This window comes from Myxine glutinosa, chromosome 4 (assembly GCF_964187855.1).
Source record: "Myxine glutinosa chromosome 4, kmMyxGlut1.1, whole genome shotgun sequence".
NCBI lineage: Eukaryota > Metazoa > Chordata > Myxini > Myxiniformes > Myxinidae > Myxine > Myxine glutinosa.
The window spans coordinates 195,687,501-195,709,597 of record NC_136264.1 but is presented as its reverse complement, the minus strand read 5'-3'; the positions used below and the strand labels follow the sequence as shown (position 1 = coordinate 195,709,597).

At 45.5% G+C, this 22,097-nt stretch overlaps 2 protein-coding genes across 6 annotated transcripts in view; both read left to right on the top strand.

Moving 5' to 3' along the window:
• The window catches only part of TSEN2 (tRNA splicing endonuclease subunit 2), an 841,321-nt gene that overhangs the window by 596,937 nt on the left and 222,287 nt on the right, over positions 1-22,097 (top strand). The gene's annotated exons all lie outside the window — the stretch shown is intronic.
• The window catches only part of ERMARD (ER membrane associated RNA degradation), a 143,209-nt gene that overhangs the window by 77,032 nt on the left and 44,080 nt on the right, over positions 1-22,097 (top strand). For all 5 annotated transcript variants that reach the window (XM_078776845.1, XM_078776844.1, XM_078776846.1 and 2 more), the window contains 6 exons: positions 1,404-1,493; positions 4,454-4,551; positions 11,867-12,006; positions 12,615-12,735; positions 16,498-16,600; positions 18,946-18,975. In XM_078776845.1, the coding sequence (XP_078632971.1) occupies positions 1,404-1,493; positions 4,454-4,551; positions 11,867-12,006; positions 12,615-12,735; positions 16,498-16,600; positions 18,946-18,975 (582 nt within the window). The remainder of the gene's footprint in view (positions 1-1,403; positions 1,494-4,453; positions 4,552-11,866; positions 12,007-12,614; positions 12,736-16,497; positions 16,601-18,945; positions 18,976-22,097) is intronic.

Here is a 22,097-nt window from a genome sequence, read left to right as displayed (position 1 = left end):
CGGCGGGCGGTTACTTGCCCGGACTCGCCCGGACGTGTCCCGACTTGCCTTGCCCGGGCGGACTCTCGATTTGCATACCACGCCCCGTTGAGAGGCGTGGCTGACTTATTTGCATACCACGCCCCGCCTGAGAGGCGTGGCTTTTGTGTGGTGAACTTTTGATATACATTGCCGCATGTGTTAACGGGCTATTCAGTGCTTTTGAGTTCTTTCGAGTTGAGCTAGAATAAATAGCTCAGTGAAACTTCGTTCCTGGTGTCGTCCATTTTGTCCGGCTTTATCGTGCGAGCATAGCTCCACAATGTGCTGAATGTGTGGAGTAAATACAGCTTACAGCCACAATGACGCCCTCTATAGTAGTTTTGTCAATACGGATACCCAGAAAGGCCACATTTCATAGTATACAAAACAGGTAAATTACAATAATATAGCCCTTAATGAATTAATTGCATATTTCAATTCTTTGTTAATTAAACTCTAGGTATTTTTGCAAAAGGAAAATCTTGAGACATTTACGTTTATATATTTTAAATAAACATAAAATGTGGCAGCCATTTTGAAAAGCAAGATGGCTGCCTTTCATTGGTTTACCACAGTAAATTAAAAGTATACATTTTAAACCTTTGACATAAACATTTGGGGGTATATATCCACCAAAATTTATTTCATGTAATATTCACAAGTCGAGTTATAGTCAAAAAGGGTTCACAAATGGTGGCCATTTTGAAATCCAAGATGGCCGCCAACTGCAGCACTTCAGTTTTTGCCAACATGTTTTTCTTGTTCCTTAGGGTCTAAATAAGGTATCTAGCAGCTAGGTGGTATGTTCTAATCATTAAGTGCCCACGGGACTCTATCACGACAAAAGCTCCCTGACTAATTTGTTTGAGGTGACCTAGGTGACCCAGGGGAGATGGGGGGGGAAGTGGGGTGGAGGTAAAAGCAGTTCATAGCCATATATGGTAAGATTTCACTAGAGAGAGACAGAGAGAGACAGAGAGAGAGAGACAGAGAGACAGAGCGAGAGAGAAAGAGAGAGAGAGACAGAGAGACAGAGAGACAGAGAGAGACAGAGAGAGACAGAGAGAGAGACAGAGAGAGAGACAGAGAGAGAGACAGAGACAGAGACAGAGACAGAGACAGAGACAGAGACAGAGACAGAGAGAGAGAGAGAGAGAGAGAGAGAGAGAGACAGAGACAGAGAGAGAGAGAGAGAGCGAGAGAGAGAGAGAGAGAGAGAGAGAGAGAGAGAGAGAGAGAGAGAGAGAGAGAGAGAGAGAAAGAAAGAAAGAAAGAGAGAAAGAGAGAAAGAGAGAAAGAGAGAGCTGTGTTGAGTTGGACACATTGTGTGACTTCTGTTTCTGCTTTTTTTTTCAGCTTTGTGTTGTTTTCCCCCCCTCCAGGTTTACCTCTTATTGGGAACTGAATGTCCTTTTCTCTTGCGAGACCTACTGGCTTCAGCTCATCTTTCCACCATCTTTGGCAGCACGACGGTATGACGGGACATTGAGATGTGACGTGTCACGGTAACGTCTGCTGACGTGTTGTGTCATGATAGTGAAACATGACGGGGTGCTTTTACAGCATGATGTGACGATCATGGTATGTGATGTCGTGTTCATGTTATTGAAGAAATATCGTGGACTGTTCTAAAAATTGAGACAAAATGATATTTTTCTTTAAGTACACGTTTTAAAAATGGGAATTTTTTTTTTTTTAACTATCAAATATGGTTGGCAGGATAGCCTGGAGGTACGCACACTCATTTTTGAAGCTGTGCAGCCTGGGTTCAAATCCTGGGTTCAAATCCTGACCGAGATATAAACTGGGTTCCAATCCTGGGTTCAAATCCTGACCGAGGTATAAACTGGGTTCAAATCCTGACCGAGGTATAAACTGGGTTCAAATCCTGGGTTCAAATCCTGACCGAGGTATAAACTGGTTTCAAATCCTGGGTTCAAATCCTGACCGAGGGATAAACTGGGTTCAACTCCTGGTTTCAAATCCTGACCGAGGGATAAACTGGGTTCAAATCCTGGGTTCAAATCCTGACCGAGGGATAAACTGGGTTCAAATCCTGGGTTCAAATCCTGACCGAGATATAAACTGGGTTCAAATCCTGGGTTCAAATCCTGACCGAGGTATAAACTGGGTTCAAATCCTGACCGAGGTATAAACTGGGTTCAAATCCTGGGTTCAAATCCTGACCGAGGTATAAACTGGTTTCAAATCCTGGGTTCAAATCATGACTGAGGGATAAACTGGGTTCAAATCCTGACCGAGGTATAAACTGGGTTCAACTCCTGGTTTCAAATCCTGACCGAGGGATAAACTGGGTTCAAATCCTGGGTTCAAATCCTGACCGAGGGATAAACTGGGTTCAAATCCTGGGTTCAAATCCTGACCGAGGGATAAACTGGGTTCAAATCCTGGGTTCAAATCCTGACCGAGGTATAAACTGGGTTCAAATCCTGGGTTCAAATCCTGACCGAGGTATAAACTGGGTTCAAATCCTGGGTTCAAATCCTGACCGAGGGATAAACTGGGTTCAACTCCTGGTTTCAAATCCTGACCGAGGTATAAACTGGGTTCAAATCCTGGGTTCAAATCCTGACCGAGGGATAAACTGGGTTCAAATCCTGGGTTCAAATCCTGACCGAGGTATAAACTGGGTTCAAATCCTGGGTTCAAATCCTGGGTTCAAATCCTGACCGAGGTATAAACTGCGTTCAAATCCTGGGTTCAAATCCTGACCGAGGTATAAACTGTCATCTGGTGTTTCGCAGGCAGAGCCTGGTACATCAATGCGTGTGCCGTACTTCGTTAAACCAGAGAATGTTGTCGTGCCAGCACTGTTTGTTGGTGGATGTTGTCGTAGAGGTAGTGGTAGTAGTAATAGTGGTGGTAGTAGTAGTGGTAGTATTAGTAGTAGTGGTAGTAGTAGTCGTAGTAGTAGTGGTTGTAGTGGTAGTAATGGTAGTACTTGTGGTGGTTGTAGTAGTAATGGTAGTCGTAGTAACAGTTGTAGTAGTGGTAGTGGTACTGGTAGTAACAGTTGTAGTAGTGGTAGTGGTACTGGTAGTAACAGTTGTAGTAGTGGTAGTGGTAGTAGTAATAGTGGTGGTAGTAGTAGTGGTAGTAGTAGTCGTAGTGGTAGTAATGGTAGTACTAGTGGTGGTTGTAGTAGTAGTAATGATAGTCGTAGTAACAGTTGTAGTAGTGGTAGTGGTAGTAGTAATAGTCGTGGTAGTAGTAGTGGTAATATTAGTAGTAGTGACGGTGGTTGTAGTGGTAGTAATGGTAGTACTAGTGGTGGTTGTAGTAGTAACAGTTGTAGTAGTGGTAGTGGTAGTAGTGATAATACTAGGGGTGGTATTAGTAGTGGTAGTAATGGTAGTATTAGTAGTAGCAGTACTAGTGGTAGTAGTAGTGGTAGTACTAGTGGTGGTATTAGTGGTAGTGGTCATAGTAGTAGTGGTACTAGTAGAGGTACTAGTAGTAGTAGTAACAGCAGTGGTAGTAGTAGAGGTACTAGTAGTAGTCGTAACAGTAGTAGTAGTAGTAGTAGTAGAGGTACTAGAAGTAGTAGTAGCAGCAGTGTTAGTAGTAGTGGTTGTAATTGTAGCAGTAGTGGTAGTAGTAGATGTACTACTAGTAGTAGTAGTTTGTAGTAGTAGTAGTAGTAGTAGTAGAAGTAGTAGTAGTAGTAGTAGTAGTAGTAGTGGTGTAGGGGTATTAGTAGTAATAGTAACAGTAGTAGTAGTGGTAGTGGTCATAGTAGTGGTGATAGTAGTAATGTTAGTAGTCATGTTAGTCATAGTGGTGGTAATAGTTGTGGTAGTAGCAGTGGTTGCGGGTATGTGGGTGTCTACTGATACCTCAGGGAGATGGATGCCCCTGCCTTGCATAACCCCAGGTCACCTGTGGGCAAGGTGGTGTGGTATCTGTCAGCCCCCCTCGCCACGGTAACCTGCCGCAGCCATGTGGTTTAAATGGTAGAGATGGCTCTGCATATCTGGTGGGTGAGAGTCCGGTCGACTCCAACAGCGCAGGCGGAAGAGGGTGAATTCCCCAACGGCAAGCAGGGGGACGGAGAGGAGTGGCGACCCCCCCGCCCCCCCTTGTCTATAACCACACACGTACTTGTGCGTACCAGCCATAGAAAGGCAATATAATGGCAAACACCATCATTGCCCGAGGAGACCTGACATCATCATCCGCAGTAGTGGTGGTGGTGGTGGTGGTAGTCTTTGCTTAGTGAAAGATTTACACACGGAGATCAGAATATAAATGCATTCACCTATATCTTTGTATGAGTTGTGTTCTGTAACAGGTGGAAGGACAGACCGATTGTGATGGCGATGTTTTTGCATCTTGAAGATTTTTTTTCTTCAAACTGCCATTTTTATTAATTTGAATGAAACTCTCTTCCACACACATGACATACACACAGATGGACATGCTTCGTGTACTCCTCGGCACTCCACAAGGCCTGAACCTGCGTAATCTTCTGTGGCACGGCTTTGCTGCTCCCCAAGAAATTCCCAGAAAGTGAGGATTTTGTAAAATCCTATTTTTATGTCCCACAAACGAAGTCACCGGATGTGGTATGCTTTTGGGTTGTCTCTGTGCTAACTTGTGAACCAGACTCCAGTGATGGGATTTGTGGAGATGAAAAGATGAACCGAGTAGATTTGGGGGTCAAAGGTCAGAGGTCTTGTCAGGTAAAAATGTGATACTGCTGAGAACAGCTGAAGGGATTTCAATTAAAGTTGGTCGAAGTATGTATAATGATGTAATAATGTGGGCGGAGGCATATCGGTCGACCTCGTGACGTCAGAGTGCCGTCCTAGTTATGTTCTGTGTACAGTTTGTATGAGTTCTGTGTACAGTTCTGTGTGTAGTTTGTATGTTATGTTCTGTGTGTAGTTTGTATGTTATGTTCTGTGTACAGTTCTGTGTTCAGTTTGTATGTTATGTTCTGTGTACAGTTTGTAAGTTATGTTCTGTGTACAGTTTGTATGTTATGTTCTGTGTACAGTTTGTATGTTGTGTTCTGTGTACAGTTCTGTGTACAGTTTGTATGTTATGTTCTGTGTACAGTTTGTATGTTATGTTCTGCGTACAGTTTGTATGTTATGTTCTGCGTACAGTTTGTATGTTATGTTCTGTGTACAGTTTGTATGTTGTGTTCTGTGTACAGTTTGTATGTTATGTTCTGTGTACAGTTTGTATGTTATGTTCTGTGTACAGTTCTGTGTACAGTTTGTATGTTATGTTCTGTGTACAGTTTGCATTACGTGTATGAGAGTTCTCCACACACCTCTGTAAATATCTGATTACAGTACAGTAATATCTCGCTTAATGCTGTCCCGTAGAACGCTGATTTGTTATAGAGCTCTTTATCCACAGAAAATTTATACGAAAAAAAAGAATGAAGGAAATCCAAAACATGCAGCCGTTCTCTGAGCAAACGCACCTGCTGCCATTGTTTGTATTGTGTCTGCACGCTCTGAGCCAATGAGCGCTGCTTACGCCATCCTCGTTTTGCAGCAGAATGAGACTCCTCCCATCTCATCTCCCATCGCTGCCATGTAGGTGGAGGAGCAGAGTAGGGGTGACAGCAATTATTCTTACAGATGTTTGTACATATTGTTGCGGTTTTGAGAACCCACACAGATAACATCATTAAAGGTTAAAGGTTGCACCCCATAGATAGGCCATATGCAACACGTAGGTCACCTTAGGACTGTAGTTATTTCTTAGTATGTGTTTAGATAAGGCCATGTCCAGTAGTTGCATCTGTGTTGTGTCAAAAAAATAAGAGTAGGCCCCTTTCGTTCATTTTGCAGCCTCCCTCCAAGCGACGCCATTAAGCGCTCTCCAGTCTGTGCCCCATCGGCCCTCCCAGTTTGTTACGCTCCTTGGCCAGCAGCCTTCGCTGCCCTTGGGCTTCCGCCCGAACCAGCCCAAAAGCCACGAGGTGAGGCCCGAAAAGGGGGGCGGAGCGCAAGGATGGAGGTGCGGCCACGTCAAACAGCCATCAAGGCGGAGCCGGTAAGCCATCACCAGCCAACCAGGGCGAAGGTGAGATCGCCTGACAGGGCGTGGTTGGGGCTTCCAGAGCGTTCACTGGCTTGTCTTATAAAAGCGCGGACACAAAGCCCTCATGAGGACTTACGCAGCAGCGCTCATTACAGAGGACTTGAAGGAATTGCGCTTTATGAGAGGACTGACACAACTGCACTCGTGATAGGAGGTTGACCTTCAGGTCTGAGCGGGGAGAGAGAGGCGCTTGACCTGGAACGTGCGCTGAGTACGAGAGGGAGAGACGCGCTGTGGTAACCAGCTTACAAAGGGCGAGCGCGCGGCACGCATTGCCGAGAACTGCAGCATGCAGGACATTGGGGAAGGGGCGCTTGGAGCGAGTAATACCGGGAGCGCGTGTAAAGGCACTGGTACACATATTACATACGCAGCCAAGAGCCACGAAGTCGCGCTAGCCCAGCTTACCCTTTCCCCGTCACGATAATTGTCCGCTCGCGCCTACGCTACGCGAAGAGCTACCTGCGGGTTTCCACCATCGTCTGCTGGTACGAGTCGGGGACCGGACGAGCTGGGAACGCCATCGCCGGATCCTCAACCCGACCATCTGCATCCCCACGTGAGTCTGAAGTCTGAGACCGAGTCTGAGAGCGAGCGGGCCCGAGTCCAGGGAATAAGTTAAGACTGTGGTTAAGACTGCCCTGTGTCTTTTTCCTTCCTCTTCCTTGTACATTCCTTTCTTTTCCTCTTCTTTATACATTGTTAATAAATTACCTGTTCTTCCTGGTTTTCCTCTTAATCCGATCGTCCTAGTCTTTTCTCAATTGGGTAAGCGTGGCACGATCCCAACCGCTATAATCGGGTTAGTCCTTGTTAACAGCTCGGATCGCGGATTGCTATCCGCTCGGCATATTCCAACCATAGCCGCGAATCGTGCGGGAGTTATTTCCTTGCTTCACGGTCGGTGTTAGTAATTAGGTAATAGGACTAAATTCGACCAACAACCCTATTTAACACCGACCGGAAGGAACGTGATAACTTCAGGATCGCGTCGGCCAGATAAAGGACAAGGGGATTAATCTCCCTTTGATCAGCGGAAGGCCGACATCGGAGATCCGCAACAATATTTTATGTTTTCGTTAATATTTACTGATGTTTTCACTGTATAATAACAAATTTTTATTTTTATTTATAAAATATGTTGTTATGGACATTGCCTCTGGATAACTCCAAGCAGGTGGCGTCTCCTGAGAGACCATGGACGCTGCCTACAACCCTTAACACGGGCTGGATCCCTGCACCCAGAGTCGGTTTACCGTGCTGGTGAATTGAGCGTGGTAGACATCAGCGGTGAATTGAGCATTAATTACTTGGCCGAGCTAACCAACACCAAATGCCGCATTACGTGGGCTAACGCCTAACATTACAATTAGTCTCAGACCTATCCCCCACTCCCTTCTCCCTCCACGTGAATGCTATCTCGGACCAACCACAAACAGGATAAATCAAGACACATATCAACACTTTCATGAATGTATCGCAGCCAAGCAAAGGACTGAAAGAGCGGAAAATGATGGGAGGAATTATGCGGAGGTGATCAGGTGAGAGAAAATGGCGGGAAAACTCAAAGATCAAAAATGGAGCATAATTCAACACATATGAAACACATACAATCGCTGTTACTCTTACACGATCATACCCGCTCCGGAGCATTTACGAACAATCACTTATCACGAACTACAATATTGGATCTGCACACCCGAGGAATGACACAGAGAGGAGGTTTATTGGAGGAATTTCACAGAGAGGTTTATTAAACCCTTACTGAGCACTTAAAAAGTCATTCCGGGGAATATCACAACAAACGAGCGACAAGTGGAGGCTGTCAGAGGTTCAGTGAGGATTCTAAAAAGAGCCCTTGGAACGAAGCTACGAAAACGAAGTTTCACAATCTGGTTCATGAATAATGATCCTTTACTGAAAAAGGAGGTGGAGATTTTGAGTTCTGGGAGAACTTCCTCCCACCTCCTAAAACCCATATTTAGAGATAACAACCAACGTGAGGAGGGTTTATGGTAGAGATCATAGAGGGAGATAAGTAAAGAATAGGGAAGGGACTCTGGCGTGCCCTCAGTGAACCTGGGGTCGCTCCATTGGAGGCAGTTGGAACGACCTTACCATGGCCTGGTGCCTGAACTCGCTCCTCAAGTGGCAAAGCACCGATGGTCTGGGGTCTGTGCCGTGACTCAGATATTAGGGGATTTGCATTTGGATGTGGCGCTGTACCCAGCTGTGGTGCTGAAGACGCCACCCATGACCGGGTCATGTCAAAACCACCATGAAGAAAAGCGAACGGGGGGGGGGGGGGGGGGGTGGGACGACGACGACAACGACCCTCTCCCTCCCCCCTCTCTCCTCCAAACCTCCCAAACTCCCGCCCCCAATTATTGTCTCCTGTTTGGCCCTGCTGTGCCGCATTCGCGTCACACAGAGAAACTGTTAGGGGTTTAAAGGTTCTGGCATCATCCAGCATCTTCGTCCTTAGAACCCCCCTCCCCCCCCACCCCCCCCCCCCCCCCGGCATCAACTTTGCTTCCGCTGCGATGCCGCCAGCGTCGAACCAGAAGCCATGGTTTGCGAATGTTTTGGTGCAGGGGATGGTTTCAAATGAGTCGGTGTTTGTAAATGTACAATGAAATGGATGCCAGAGATTGGTGTGAAGTGTTAGAGAATGTTGGAAATAAAGAAATAGAGAGATAGAGAAATAGAAGTGAAAGGAATATTGATAAATAGGGAAATAGAAGGTAGGCGGGAAGAGGAGAGGGGAGGAAAGGGGATGGGAAGGGAACAAAACCCAATATTCTCACAAGCACATCGCATATTTCTGACATAAAAGAACCACCTTTAGAGGCCATTTTTCCCCGCAGAGCAGGGGTTGGCCTTTTGTGGGCACCCTGTTCCCCTTTTTGAAGCAATGTTTTATGACCGGATGCCCTTCCTGCCGCCAACCCTGTTAGTCTCCTCTTGCAACACACAGGGAATTACCAGTGAGCTGGTACTCAATTTGCCGACCTTGGAAGGATGACAGGCTGAGTCAATCCCACTGGCGTTAATTCAGCGATTGACCGGGATTCGAACCCAGGATCCTCGGATCCCAAGCCGTCACCCTAACCGCTAAGCCAACACCAGGCTTGTTTGTGACACAAATGCGATTTGTAAATGGAATATGTTACGTGGTCCTCCCGGTGACTACCTGGTCTCGGTGACCCCCGGACCGTGAGAGGAACTCCGCCAGAAAGATCTATTATGTATGCGCTTTCGTAACGCAATCAATATGAATTCCAATCAAGAAAAAACCCCACACCAAGGATCCGGAATAATCAAGGATATATTCCCCGAGCAATCAACAACCATCAACAATCAGCAATCAATAGTACAAAGATGTAAACTCATCTACCATAACTCTAAGATGGCCATCTTATACATTCCTCACGTGAGCCCCACTCCCGACTCCCTCCATGGTCAATGTCTCTCTCAATGTCTCCGTACTCCTGTAGTTCGATCTCCGCACGTGGGCGGTTGAACGGACCCTTCCTGACGTGCTTCCACCGGGCACGTCCCGTACCGGGAACAACGGCTGCAGCGCACACCTCCTGGCCAAGCGAAGCGGGTAAAGCAAAGCGGGCAAAGCAACACACGGCTTGCCCAGCGCGCGAGGCCCAACGTGCGATCCGTACGCGGCCTTGTAGACGGTGAGGCGAACTGCGCCGGATGCTTGGTTCCGTGCACGAACCCCCAGTGACTTGACGTGTCAAAGGGTAGTTACACGTCCCGGTAACTCCTCTCGCCAGACGGGCTTTTACACGCCGATTCTGTTACGTTGCTCAATAGCGATACCGCTCGCGTCCGAGCTCGGCGAGGAAGAAGAAGAATCGTCGCTTCTCCCGGACCTCGTGTCTTTTCTTCTTCCGTTTCCGGTCTCCTTTTTCTCAGAAGGGCTCCTGACCCTTTAATCACAACAACCTTTAATCGACTACACATTGATAAGCAAAGACCTGAATAGTAATTCACATACATTCACATAAATATGTAACAAATACTAAAGGGCCTATCTCATTGGCGGAGACGTCGCCGCGACTGCAGCGACTGATCAGTCGCGGCAACTCGGGCGACTCGGGAGACCAAAAAATGGCTTGCGCTCTCACCAAGGCGACGCCAGGGCGACGTCTACGCCAGGGCGATGATATTCATCACTACTCCTTTCGCTACATTTTTTACATATTGTTGCATGTATTTATTTTAATGCAATTAAATATAAATTCAATGCAATTTAAATATACACTCACATGTAGGTAGGGGCTTCTTGATCTCCTCGAAGATGTTCTGCATATCAACAAGGAAGGTTTCAACCGCTGCTTTCTTGTATTGGTTATCTTTGTATCTTGCATACGATTTATCGTAAAATTCCGGATGATCCTCCCAGAAGTCAGCCATTGCCTCTTGATGCCCCTCTTTCCAATCATATTGTTTTCTAGTCGGATCGCCGCTGGAACCATGTTCCTCATCTTCTCTAGCATCAACTGCTGCCTCAGCATCCACAAACTGCGCTGAAGCTGCTACAACTGCTTCATCCTCCTTCTTCTTGCCCTTCCAGCCCCCACTGCCCTTGGGTGGCATGGTGGAAGGACAGTACTACTCTGGAGTTGGAGCTGTCCCCTGGCAAGACAAGATGGTGGGGCCTCTTCCAAGGCAGTACAAGGAGCAGCAGCAGTAGCAGGAACAAGTACCAAATGATGAAGACCTTGACCGGATCCTGTACCTGACTTGGACCAGGAGTGAAGGCGTCTCGATGATGCCAGCACGCGCTCAGTCACGTGGTCTCTAAAGTGGATCAAGCAGCGTCAAGCAGCGTCGCGGAGACGTCGCCGCATCGTCGCCGCAACGTCTCCTCAGTCTCCTTGGTCTCCAGCAGGTCGCGGAGACGTCTCCCCAGTCGCGGACAAAATTAGTCTCCGCGATGTCGCCGAAAAACGAACATGTTTGAATTTCCCGCGACTTCCCGGAGACCCGGCTAGTCTCCAGGAGACGTCGCGGAGACTCGAGTTGCCACCAGGTCGCCACCTAGTCTCCAGGCCAATGAGATAGGCCCTTAAGTAAGTAACTGACTAATATTTATGTTTGTGCTTTTACATGCCACAGGGGTTGCACGAAGTTCACCCCGCACTCACAACCATCACATTATTTATGGTCGGTATTATTATTATTATTATTATTATTATTATTATTAGCTATTACCGATACCCAAATGAATCCCTCATATACCGATCATGCGTAAGAACTAACGCTGTCGGGAACGTATCTCCTTATAAATAACGGTACATAATGACACCATTCAGCACATTTTTGATTCGTGCTCTCTGCTCCAGGAACACATCCTGAGCGCCAAGCATCTAATAAACCAAACCACATCAAGTGTCTCCATTAAGACTGTTTTCAGGTAAAGTTTCATTCATTTTCTACCACCAAAGCCAAATGTCCATCCCTCTGTGCTCATCATGAAGGGATGCAGAGAGGGAGTGAAAGTTGGATAAAAATTCCCTTTAGAGTTTATAGGAAGTTATTTAGGATGGTTTGGTAGTAATCGACTTCTATTACTCTTCCGGTTCCTGCTCGACACTAGTTCCTGCTCAACCGGTGTGCTCAACGTTGTGCTGTTGTTGAATGTGACTCAGCATCGGAGATTATTTACGGCCTCCTTCTGCAGCAACATATGATGCTCGTCTTACTCCTAAACCTTCCTTACTTCCTCCCTGTATCCCAGGTATGCATCCTTGCTACTTTTGGTGGTTGCCAGCCTTGGGCCCCTGTTGGACGAATTCATGCAGAAAATGTCGCTCAACTCTCTAGCACATCGAGCCTGCTTCGTGTCCAACTGCCTCGATGAAATGCACTCCTTTCCTTGTAAGAAAGATGCACTGGTTACGTATTACACTTTCGAAACACAAAATGTGGAGTTACATGTGAGGTATTTCAGACTTAGAAGGTGATGTCTTAACTGACAACATCCTTAAACTCCAGTGGCATGCCTGCAATTCAAGTTTTGTATCGTAGATCATCAATAACTTATCACTCACTGATAATACATGTCACTGATAATATGTACTTGAGTTCACCTAAATATGTATTTCGTAATTTAATTGATCTCAATCGAAATCACAGGGCTCGGTAGGAAGTAGTTTGAGGCTAGAGTGGAACATATCTCACATCGTTCCAGCGTATGTGTCATCGGATAGTGGTGCCGCCGGTATTTGTGGTTCTGATCTTACTACAGAAATAGTTTGACCAAATGAGACCTTAATGGATTATCTGTAAGGTAGCATGTGCCACACTGTTTCACCACTTGCATGTTTGTTCCCGAGATAGCGATGTGGGTTTAGTTGCAGATATAGCCGATTATAATGGTACCCCATAACGAAACTAGAGAGAGCCTGGGATTTCATCGAGTCCGTGAATTTGCGTCCTCGGACAAGGTGATCCAAATGAATGAATGAATGTTTGATGTTTTGCAGCTTTGAGGGATGACCCATGTATTTTGGAGCATTTTGTGGAACTCACAGAAACTTCCAATTTTGTGTTGGACTCCATGAGTCCTTACTGGAGAGCTGCCCTCTTGGCTTATGAGCAGAGAAGGTAATTAAATTGCATTACTTCGTGCTTTGTTTGTTTTGTACACCCAAATCTGTGCTCGGGATCCATTTTCTGGTTAGCAATGCTCAAATTTGATAAATACCATCCCCAATCCAAAACCATGATATTTTCTACCCTCATTAACCCACCCCCAATGCCTCCTCCATCCAAACTTCAAGTTTTCCCTCCTGAGAGTTTCCTTCTGAATCCATCTTGTCCACCCCATGCATCCTCTCCTGCCCCCATTCCTCCCACACTCACTGTTTGTCTGCCTCCCCCTGTCTTGGCCTTCGGCTCTGCTGTTGGTGTTCCCCACCCCCCAACCCCCTCGCTCTACTGTACCTTTTGGCCTGTTGCCCTGGTCCGTTCAGTGTACTAGTACCAGCTCTTCCACGAGCCTCGACTACGTATACCAAAAAATATAAACAATAATGGTCCTGGTCCTTGGTTAAGGCCATGGTTATGTTCTTGAAAACATGACGTTAAGTGAAACGACATCAACTTAATCAATTTATCTCATAAGAACTATTATAAATAGGGTGCGGGAGTTAGGTTCCTTCGCCTCCATTAAATGCATACATTTTAAGTAAGTTCAGACACTTTTCAATGTTGATACATTCTGTATTGTATGTTGTAATGCTGTAAATAAATGTAAAATAAACAATTTTAAAAAAATCACCCTATAGTGAAATAAATAAAAAAAACAAGAAAGAGCAATCAGAGATTGCAGACCCTCGCCAGGACATGTTTTCAGTGATTCGTAAGGCTTTTATGTTAGTTAAAACAAATATGGCGGCCAAACCACGTGACCAATGACATCATCATTATTCTTTTTTCTCCACCAATTTATCCCCAGATGCTCAATAAATTTCATCCTGATCGGATGAAGTTTTTTACCTGTCGAATTATGACGTCATAATGGAGGCACCTATGATATCATCATGAACATATGTTATTCCTCATGGAGAGTTCTTTACAATGAGTCATGTCTCAATTTTTTCTATGGATCGCTTTCGGAGATATAGAGGTGAAAAGTTTTTCAGATTTTTCCAAGATGGTGCCCGTACCACGTGACCTATGACGTATGACGTCATAATTATGATTTTAAAAAATTGCACCTACAGGAGGTGCACCTATCGTGAACATTTCCTGTCAATCAGATCAGCGGCTACAGAGAAAATCATATTTATTCTGTGCGGACAAATAAACACAAACATACAAGCAAACAGACAGGAATATATACACAAAGAATTAAGTTAAGCACCCCCCCCGTTTTTTTACAACCTCGCACATTACAAGTTTGTTGTCGTCAAAACAGTGTAATATACCCATGATATTGCTATATTTTCTGGAGAAGTGATATTATGGTCACATAAAAACATAACAATCATGCCGTTTTCAATATTTTATTCTGAATAATTTAAGGTGAAATTTTTTGGGAATTTTAGGCATATTTTCACCTCAATTTAAGTATGGAGCTATAGGTCCATCACGGACAGTGTGGATGACGTTTATGTTTTCTAACGTACAGTCATTGTTCTGAGAAGACCTCTAGCGATCTTTGCGTCAATAACGTGTGTAGGACCCACGTGATCGGATCACTGACTCAACCAATCACTTTTTTTCACTTTGATCACTCAATTTCATCAATGGATAATTGCTAATGTCATACCAATCATTATTTGATCTCACATACCTTAGAATATATGCCAATGTATACATATACACAAAGAATATATATTAGGGGGTGCTTACCTTAATTCGTTGTGTAGGGGTGCTTAACTTAATTCTTTGTGTATATATATATATACACAAGCAAACATAGGCAAACAGACAAATGAAAAATCACTCATAAAGCGACACTTGGAAAAAGAGAACAAAGTAGAATGGTACTCAGTAGAGCATCCTTTTGACCTCAAAAATAATTGGTGGTTGAATTATGTGACCTGATATGCAAATCGTCTTCAAATTAAGTTAATCGGATGAAAATTGACAATTTTAGAAATTTGGCCCATTAATCCTTTTGGCTGATGTTGACCTCAAAAATAGTTGGGGGTTGAATTCAATGACTAGATATGCAAATCGTCTTCAAATTTTAAGTTAATCGGATGAAAATTGACAATTTTAGAAATATGGCCTATGTTGACCTTTTGGCCTATGTTGACTTCAAAAATAGTTGGTTGTTAGTTTCAGTAAGCTGATATTCAAATCATATTCAGATATCAAGTCAATCGGATGAAAATTGAGGATTTTAGAAATTGGAAAAAAAGCGGTTGACCTTTGGCCTGTTGACCTTGTGACTTATGTTGATCTCAAAAATAGTTGGTGGTTGAATTCAGTTCGCTGATATGTAAATCCTATTCAAATTTCAAGTCAATCGGATGAAAATTGAGGATTTTAAAATTTTGTAGAAACGTGGCTGACCTTTGGCCTATGTTGACTTTGTGACCTATGTTGACCTCAAAAATAGTTGGTGGTTGAATTCAGTTCGCTGATATGTAAATCCTATTCAAATTTCAAGTCAATCGGATGAAAGTTGAAGATTTTAGTAATTTGAGAAAAGTGGTTGACCTTTGGCCTATGTTGACCTTTTGACCGTTTGACCTCAAATATACAGGATTTTGTCAGACCACGAACTCTACCATTTGATGAAGTTTTGTGAAGATCGGTTTTAAATTGTGACCTGTAGGCAAGTATAAGTGAGTGGACAGACAAACAAACACACAAACACACACACAAACCGGAGTGATCAACATACTTGTCAAAAAAATGTTTTTTTTGCCAAGTAACAAACAGACAAATGGACTCAAATGCAATACCCTCTTTTATGGCGAGGGTAAAAATCTACAAGTGGATGGTGGAGAGTGGGAGGGTGGTGAGTCACTGAGACCCGGATGGTTATTCCCCTTCCCAAGCTGCCTGGGAATCTGCCAAGGTTGGTGTTCCTTTCTCATCCTCCCCAAGTTACTGGGATGTGACCGTTGATGTAATAGTGAGTTATGGTTAAATATTCATGATGTTCTTTGAAGCCTTGGCATATAATTATTTATCAATGTTATAGCAAAACAGCGTTAACCGGGGCGACGTTAAGCAAGGACACCCTGCACGTGTCATTTTTATAAGTCTTGCGTGCTTCTTCTTCTTCTTCTTCTTTTGCATGCTTCACATGTCTGGCTGGAGTGCCATCATTGGCTGGAGATGTGGCTGCACCGCTGATGCAGTGCCCCCTGTAGGTTAGAGCAGGAATTTAGTAATTTGTTCAGGGTGTCTGTGAGACTCCAGGATTTAAATTAATTATGAGACTGTAGCGGCTACCGCTGGGTATACACAATCGCCTTGCACCTACCGAGGACGCGGAGCGATCACCATGCCGGGCTCGTCCAGGACGCCCGGGCATGCCCGCTCTCGACTTGCCAGGCCTCGTCCAGGACACCCGGGCATGCCGCCTCTCGCCTTTCCCGGGCAAACGCTCCGGGATAATGTGTATATATATTGCTGCCCGATAAACGGGCTTTTCAGAGTACCCGAGTTGATTTGACACAATAAAGAAACTCGGACGAATTCCAGCTTTTTGTCGCGTCCATTCTTCCGATTTACGTTGGAGCATAGCTCCTACAAGACGTCCATAATTGAACCTCCAATTTGATTGGTTTAAATGTGCAGCGTAAACTGAGAAACAAGGCAACTATTTGTGGTAGTTATTGTAAATTACCTTTTCTGACGTCCCTTGTGACTAATTCTCATGAGTATTTCTGTTGTTTTCAGATTTGGAGATTGTGTAATTCTTTGTTTACCACAACTGGAAATGGGGCTGAGAAAGGTGTACACGCGGGTGAACGAGTGTCCTGAGAGATTGCTCACCGCAGAGGTGAGCGCGGTTTCTAGTGACTCCACCTGACGCTTTGCGTGAAGGACTTATACCGAATTATTGGGGAATCATTGCGCGGTAACTCAGCCTGGACTTGCGCATGCGCACACATTATTATCTCAGGGGAATCATTGCGTGGTAACTCGGTCTGGTCTTGCGCATGCGCACACATTATTATCTCAGGGGAATCATTGCGTGGTAACTCGGTCTGGTCTTACGCATGCGCACACATTATTATCTCAGGGGAATCATTGCGCGGTAACTCGGTCTGGTCTTGCACACGCGCACACATTATTATCTCAGGGGAATCATTGCGCGGTAACTCGGTCTGGTCTTGCGCATGCGCACACATTATTATCTCAGGGGAATCATTGCGCGGTAACCCGGTCTGGTCTTGCGCACGCGCACACATTATTATCTCAGGGGAATCATTGCGCGGTAACCCGGTCTGGTCTTGCGCATGCGCACACATTATTATCTCAGGGGAATCATTGCGTGGTAACCCGGTCTGGTCTTGCGCATGCGCACACATTATTATCTCAGGGGAATCATTGCGCGGTAACTCGGTCTGGTCTTGCACACGCGCACACATTATTATCTCAGGGGAATCATTACATGGTAACCCGGTCTGGTCTTGCGCATGCGCACACATTATTATCTCAGGGGAATCATTGCGCGGTAACCCGGTCTGGTCTTGCGCACGCGCACACATTATTATCTCAGGGGAATCATTGCGTGGTAACCCGGTCTGGTCTTGCGCATGCGCACACATTATTATCTCAGGGGAATCATTGCGTGGTAACCCGGTCTGGTCTTGCGCATGCACACACATTATCTCAGGGGAATCATTGCGCGGTAACCCGGTCTGGTCTTGCACATGCGCACACATTATTATCTCAGGGGAATCATTGCGCGGTAACCCGGTCTGGTCTTGCGCATGCGCACACATTATTATCTATGGGGAATCATTACATGGTAACCCGGTCTGGTCTTGCGCATGCGCACACATTATTATCTCAGAGAAAGCTTTTCATTTCACAATGTAAATGGGAAACTGGTGACAGAACCCACGATAAAACGATTCGCTCTTTGGTGTCATGTCTGGAGTAATGCCTGTGCCAACTTCTCTTCACTCTATCCTTCCCTCATAATCCACGTTGTTGTAACCACGAGCATACAAGACCCGTCGCTTCACTGATGGGAATACCAATCTTTGCGTAAAAAACGGTTGTTGTTAATAAGAAAAATAAAACTTGGCGGTGTATAAATACCGGCCGAGCTATACACGCGCTTCGCTGATGGGAATATTAAGAGATGGAGTATGGAGAGACAGGTGGGAGAGAGAGTGAGGGGGTTGGGGAGGGAGAGAGAAAGGTGGATCGCAAGTTAGCCTTTGCAGTTTCGCCACGTTTGCCAAAACACAAACCTTCCTCCTTTTTTACCTCCTCCACCAAAGGTGGATGGAGGTTATGTTTTCACCCCTGTCTGTCTGTTTGTCCGTTTGTGAACAAAATATCTCAAAAAGTTGTGGACGGATTTGGACGAAATTTGGCAGAGATGTAGCGTATGTGACAAGGACGAAATGATTAGATTTTGGTGAAGATCCGGATTCGGATCCGGTTACTATAAATTTTTAAGTGATTCTTCACCATTGGGAGATCGGGCCAAAAACAATACCTAGCAGGATATCTCAAAAAGTTGTGGATGGATTTGGACGAAACTTGGTGGACAGATTGTGTGTCTTACAAGGAAGAATTGATTCGATTTTGGTGAAGATCTGAATATGGATTCGGATATGAGAATTTTGAAAAAAATTTAAGTGATTCTTCACCATTGAGAGATGGGACTAAAAACGATACATGGCAGGATATCTCAAAAAGTTGTGGATGGATTTGGACGAAACTTGTTGGACAGGTTGTGTGTCTGACAAGGAAGAACCGATTCAATTTTGGTGACAATGCGGATCCGGATCCAGCTAGTAGAATTTTAAAGTGATTCTTCACCATTGAGTGATATGGCCAACCAGGTGGAGTACGCTCTCTACTGAGTGCCGTTCTAGTTTATTCTGGTTGTTTTTTTGCATCACAAACCTTCCTGGGGATTCCTTGAATCTACCGTCATTGGTTTCATTGAAATTCGTCAATCCGTTCTCAAATTATAGCATGATAGACAAACAGACATGGCTCCTTTTATAACGAACATTACACGAGCATCCGTTTCGTGTTTTATGGGATGTGTTCTCTATAGTCTGTATGGAGGAAAGTTACACACATGTCGGTTTGAATCACTTTAATACTTTGTTGCAAATTGAAAGTTAAAATGATGTTCCATTGTATTCCCCACAGTCTGATGTGCTGTACACGACGTTTGATGAGGTAAGTCCACATATTCGCTTCATATACATTGCAAGGACTTGCAAATTGAGGTAAAACAACAGCTTCAGTTTATATATACATATATATAAATAAATATATGTGTTGCAGCTTCAGTGTGTGTGTGTGTGTATATATATATATATATATATATATATATATATATATATATATATATATATATATATATATATATATATATATATATATATATATATTGTTGCAAATATGGAATTTGGCCTCCATATCCGCTTGTAAATATTCCCCTATTTTCTCCAATACTCCCCAACTTTCCCCAATCCCCCATTCCCTAGTCCCATTGCATGTAAATAACAATCAGTAGAGCCGACCTTCCCCTTATTCCCCCATTAAATGTCGTGCCCAGGTCCACCGCACCACACGTAGACAACTTTCGGACATCTTCCTAGTTATTCTTAATCTATGTCAGTTAAGGCCTCGTTTCCATTAATTATGACTCTTCGTTGCACCAGAATGTGATTATATGGCATCAGTAGTGAGTTTAGGACCTTTCCCATACCTCCTCCCATCTTCTTCCCCAAACAACAACAATAACAACAACTACAACAACAATTACAACTACAACTACGACTACAACAACAGAGGGGCGGGGAGTGTGCGTCCTCACACCGGCTCGGTTACCCGCCATGACCATGCGCTCCACGGCGTTACCCCGAAGGGGCTGGCTGTCAGCTCCTCGTCAGGGGCGGAGCCAGTAACCCCCCCACGCACCCAATGAGAAGCAACGTGCCGATTCCATCTGGGGCGGCGCTAACGAGCCGAGGGCGTGTCACTCCCCGCCGGATATACGCGGCCCCGCGCCGGATGTGACGTCAGATGCGCCTCAGCTTGGAGAGAGAAGCCACCGCCACCCCCAGCGCGACGATACCTCCCCGCATCTTTGGACCGGACCGGACCGTACTGTACCCTGCCCCGAGCCCAGGAGGACCTGGAGCCATCGATACCCGCTTTCCTGTCATCAACCCCCGTGTGAGTCAGCCGTTGTCCCGTTTGTCTGTCGTCTGTCCGGGGTTAATATAAGAGTGTGTCTAAGTGCCTGTCTTTCTGTGATTATACCTCTAGCCCCTGTAATCTGACCTTTCCGTACGAATATAATCTCCTCCGGAGGTCTTGAGAATTGAAACATTGGTGTCGTATTGTGTTATTGTAATCCAGCCCGGGTGTCTTCTTTTTCTTATTGAGCCAGCATCGCGCGACTAGTCAACGTTCGGGCACAATCGGGTAACTTGTGCAGACGTGGTCATACCATAAAACCGCTCGGTAAATAACATCCAAGCCACGTCTGTAACAATTGGTGTCAGGAGTGAGATTCGAGGCCCGACCAAATTTTGAAAAAAAAAAAAAAAACGAATAGAGGAAAAAAAAAAAAATTTGGTCAAAATTTGGAGCGGCCGAAATTTGTTTTGTTTTACAAAACCCGAATTTTGAAAGTCGCGCTATGGCGGATCAAGACGGCTGGGGTCCGGTAGGGGAGAGTGAAGCAGGGTCGGTCCAGGACCAAATTGAGACACGTGAGGAGAGCGAAACAGCGGGGGTAGCAAACGCACAAAATGGCGCCTCGCTGGTCACCGCGCCCGCGACCGTAGCAGCGCCGCCGATGGATTGGGGCCTATTTATGGAACAAATAAAGGCGCTCATGGTCCAGACAAGTGAAGACCTGAGGAATGACTTGGGAAACCAAATGGGGGTAATGAGGGACGAAGCGAGGGGTACCAGTGAGGGATTAGACAATAATTTTAAGGGATTAGACATGAAATTTGGGAAATTAGACGATAGATTAGGGGAAATACAGGAGGGGTTAACGGGGGTAGAAAACAGAATGGCTGCCCAGGAGAATCAGATAGAGGGAGTGAAAACTGGGTTAGAGGGGGTAGAAAATAGAATGGCTGCCCAGGAGAATCAGATAGAGGGAGTGAAAACTGGGTTAGAGGGGGTAGAAAATAGAATGGCTGCCCAGGAGAATCAGATAGAGGGAGTGAAAACTGGGTTAGAGGGGTTAGAAAACAGTATGGAAGGCAAATTGAGGGACATGAGGGACCAAGCGGAAAGGGAAGTTAACCAAATGGGGCAGCAGATAGAGGGGGTCAGAATGGGGGTAGAAACCAAACTGGATGCTCACAGGGAGGAAATGGAGCAGATGAGGGTGGCATCTGGGCAGGAGATGCAAGTGATGGGAGAGGAGATCAGAAGAGGAGTGAGTGAGGAGGTCGGAGGAGTGCGCGAGGAGGTGAGGCACTGTAAGGAGCACATGGAGAAGGAGGTGAGAAAGGGGACTGTAAAGTTACAAGGGGGCATAGAGGACCTGACGCAGGAGGTGGAGCAGCTGACGGTGGGACAAACGGAGTTAGTGGAGCAGGTTCAAAGGAACACTGCGGTATTAGGAGGTTTAAAAGCGACACAAAACGACATAAAAAACGACTTGATAGCGACAAAGAGGGAATGTCAGATGGTACGTGAGGGACTGACAACGAGGTTGGACGAGGTGATAGAGGTAATGGAGACGAAGGACCGGCAGGTGAGGACGCACATGGAAACGGTCAAGGTAGCCTTAGAGGATGAGCTTGAGGAGACGTACCGGGGAATAAAAGAGGTGAAGCACAAATTAGAAGAAGTGGAAGAAGGGATGAGTGAAATTAAGAAGCGACGGAGAGGGGATAAGAAAGAGATAAAGGAGGAAGTAAAAGAATTGGTCCAAAGTCTGTGTTCGGATCGTGATGATGTGCTCATTAACCGGATGAGGGATTCGCAGGTGATGGAGGAGAAGCGAAGAGGAAGAGGACCCGGTGTAAGTGGTGACCAATATGATCGTGCGTATGATGCGCCAGGGGATTTAATGAGCTTGGGGGTCGAAATAGACCCGGGTGTTCGTGAGAGGCCACTGGTGAAGTGTGTGACAGGTCTGGTGTGCGAAAGAGGAGGTGTGCGAGAAAGTCCGACTCTGGGGTGTGTGAGGAAAAAGTGTGTGCCAAGGAGTGAGGGTGTTGGCGAGAATGAGTCGGTCGTAGCGCGTGTGCGAGGGAGCACATGGAAGCGTGCTGTGGTGAGTGTTACAGAGGGTGTGACGGGAGAGTGTGCGCGAGGAAGGT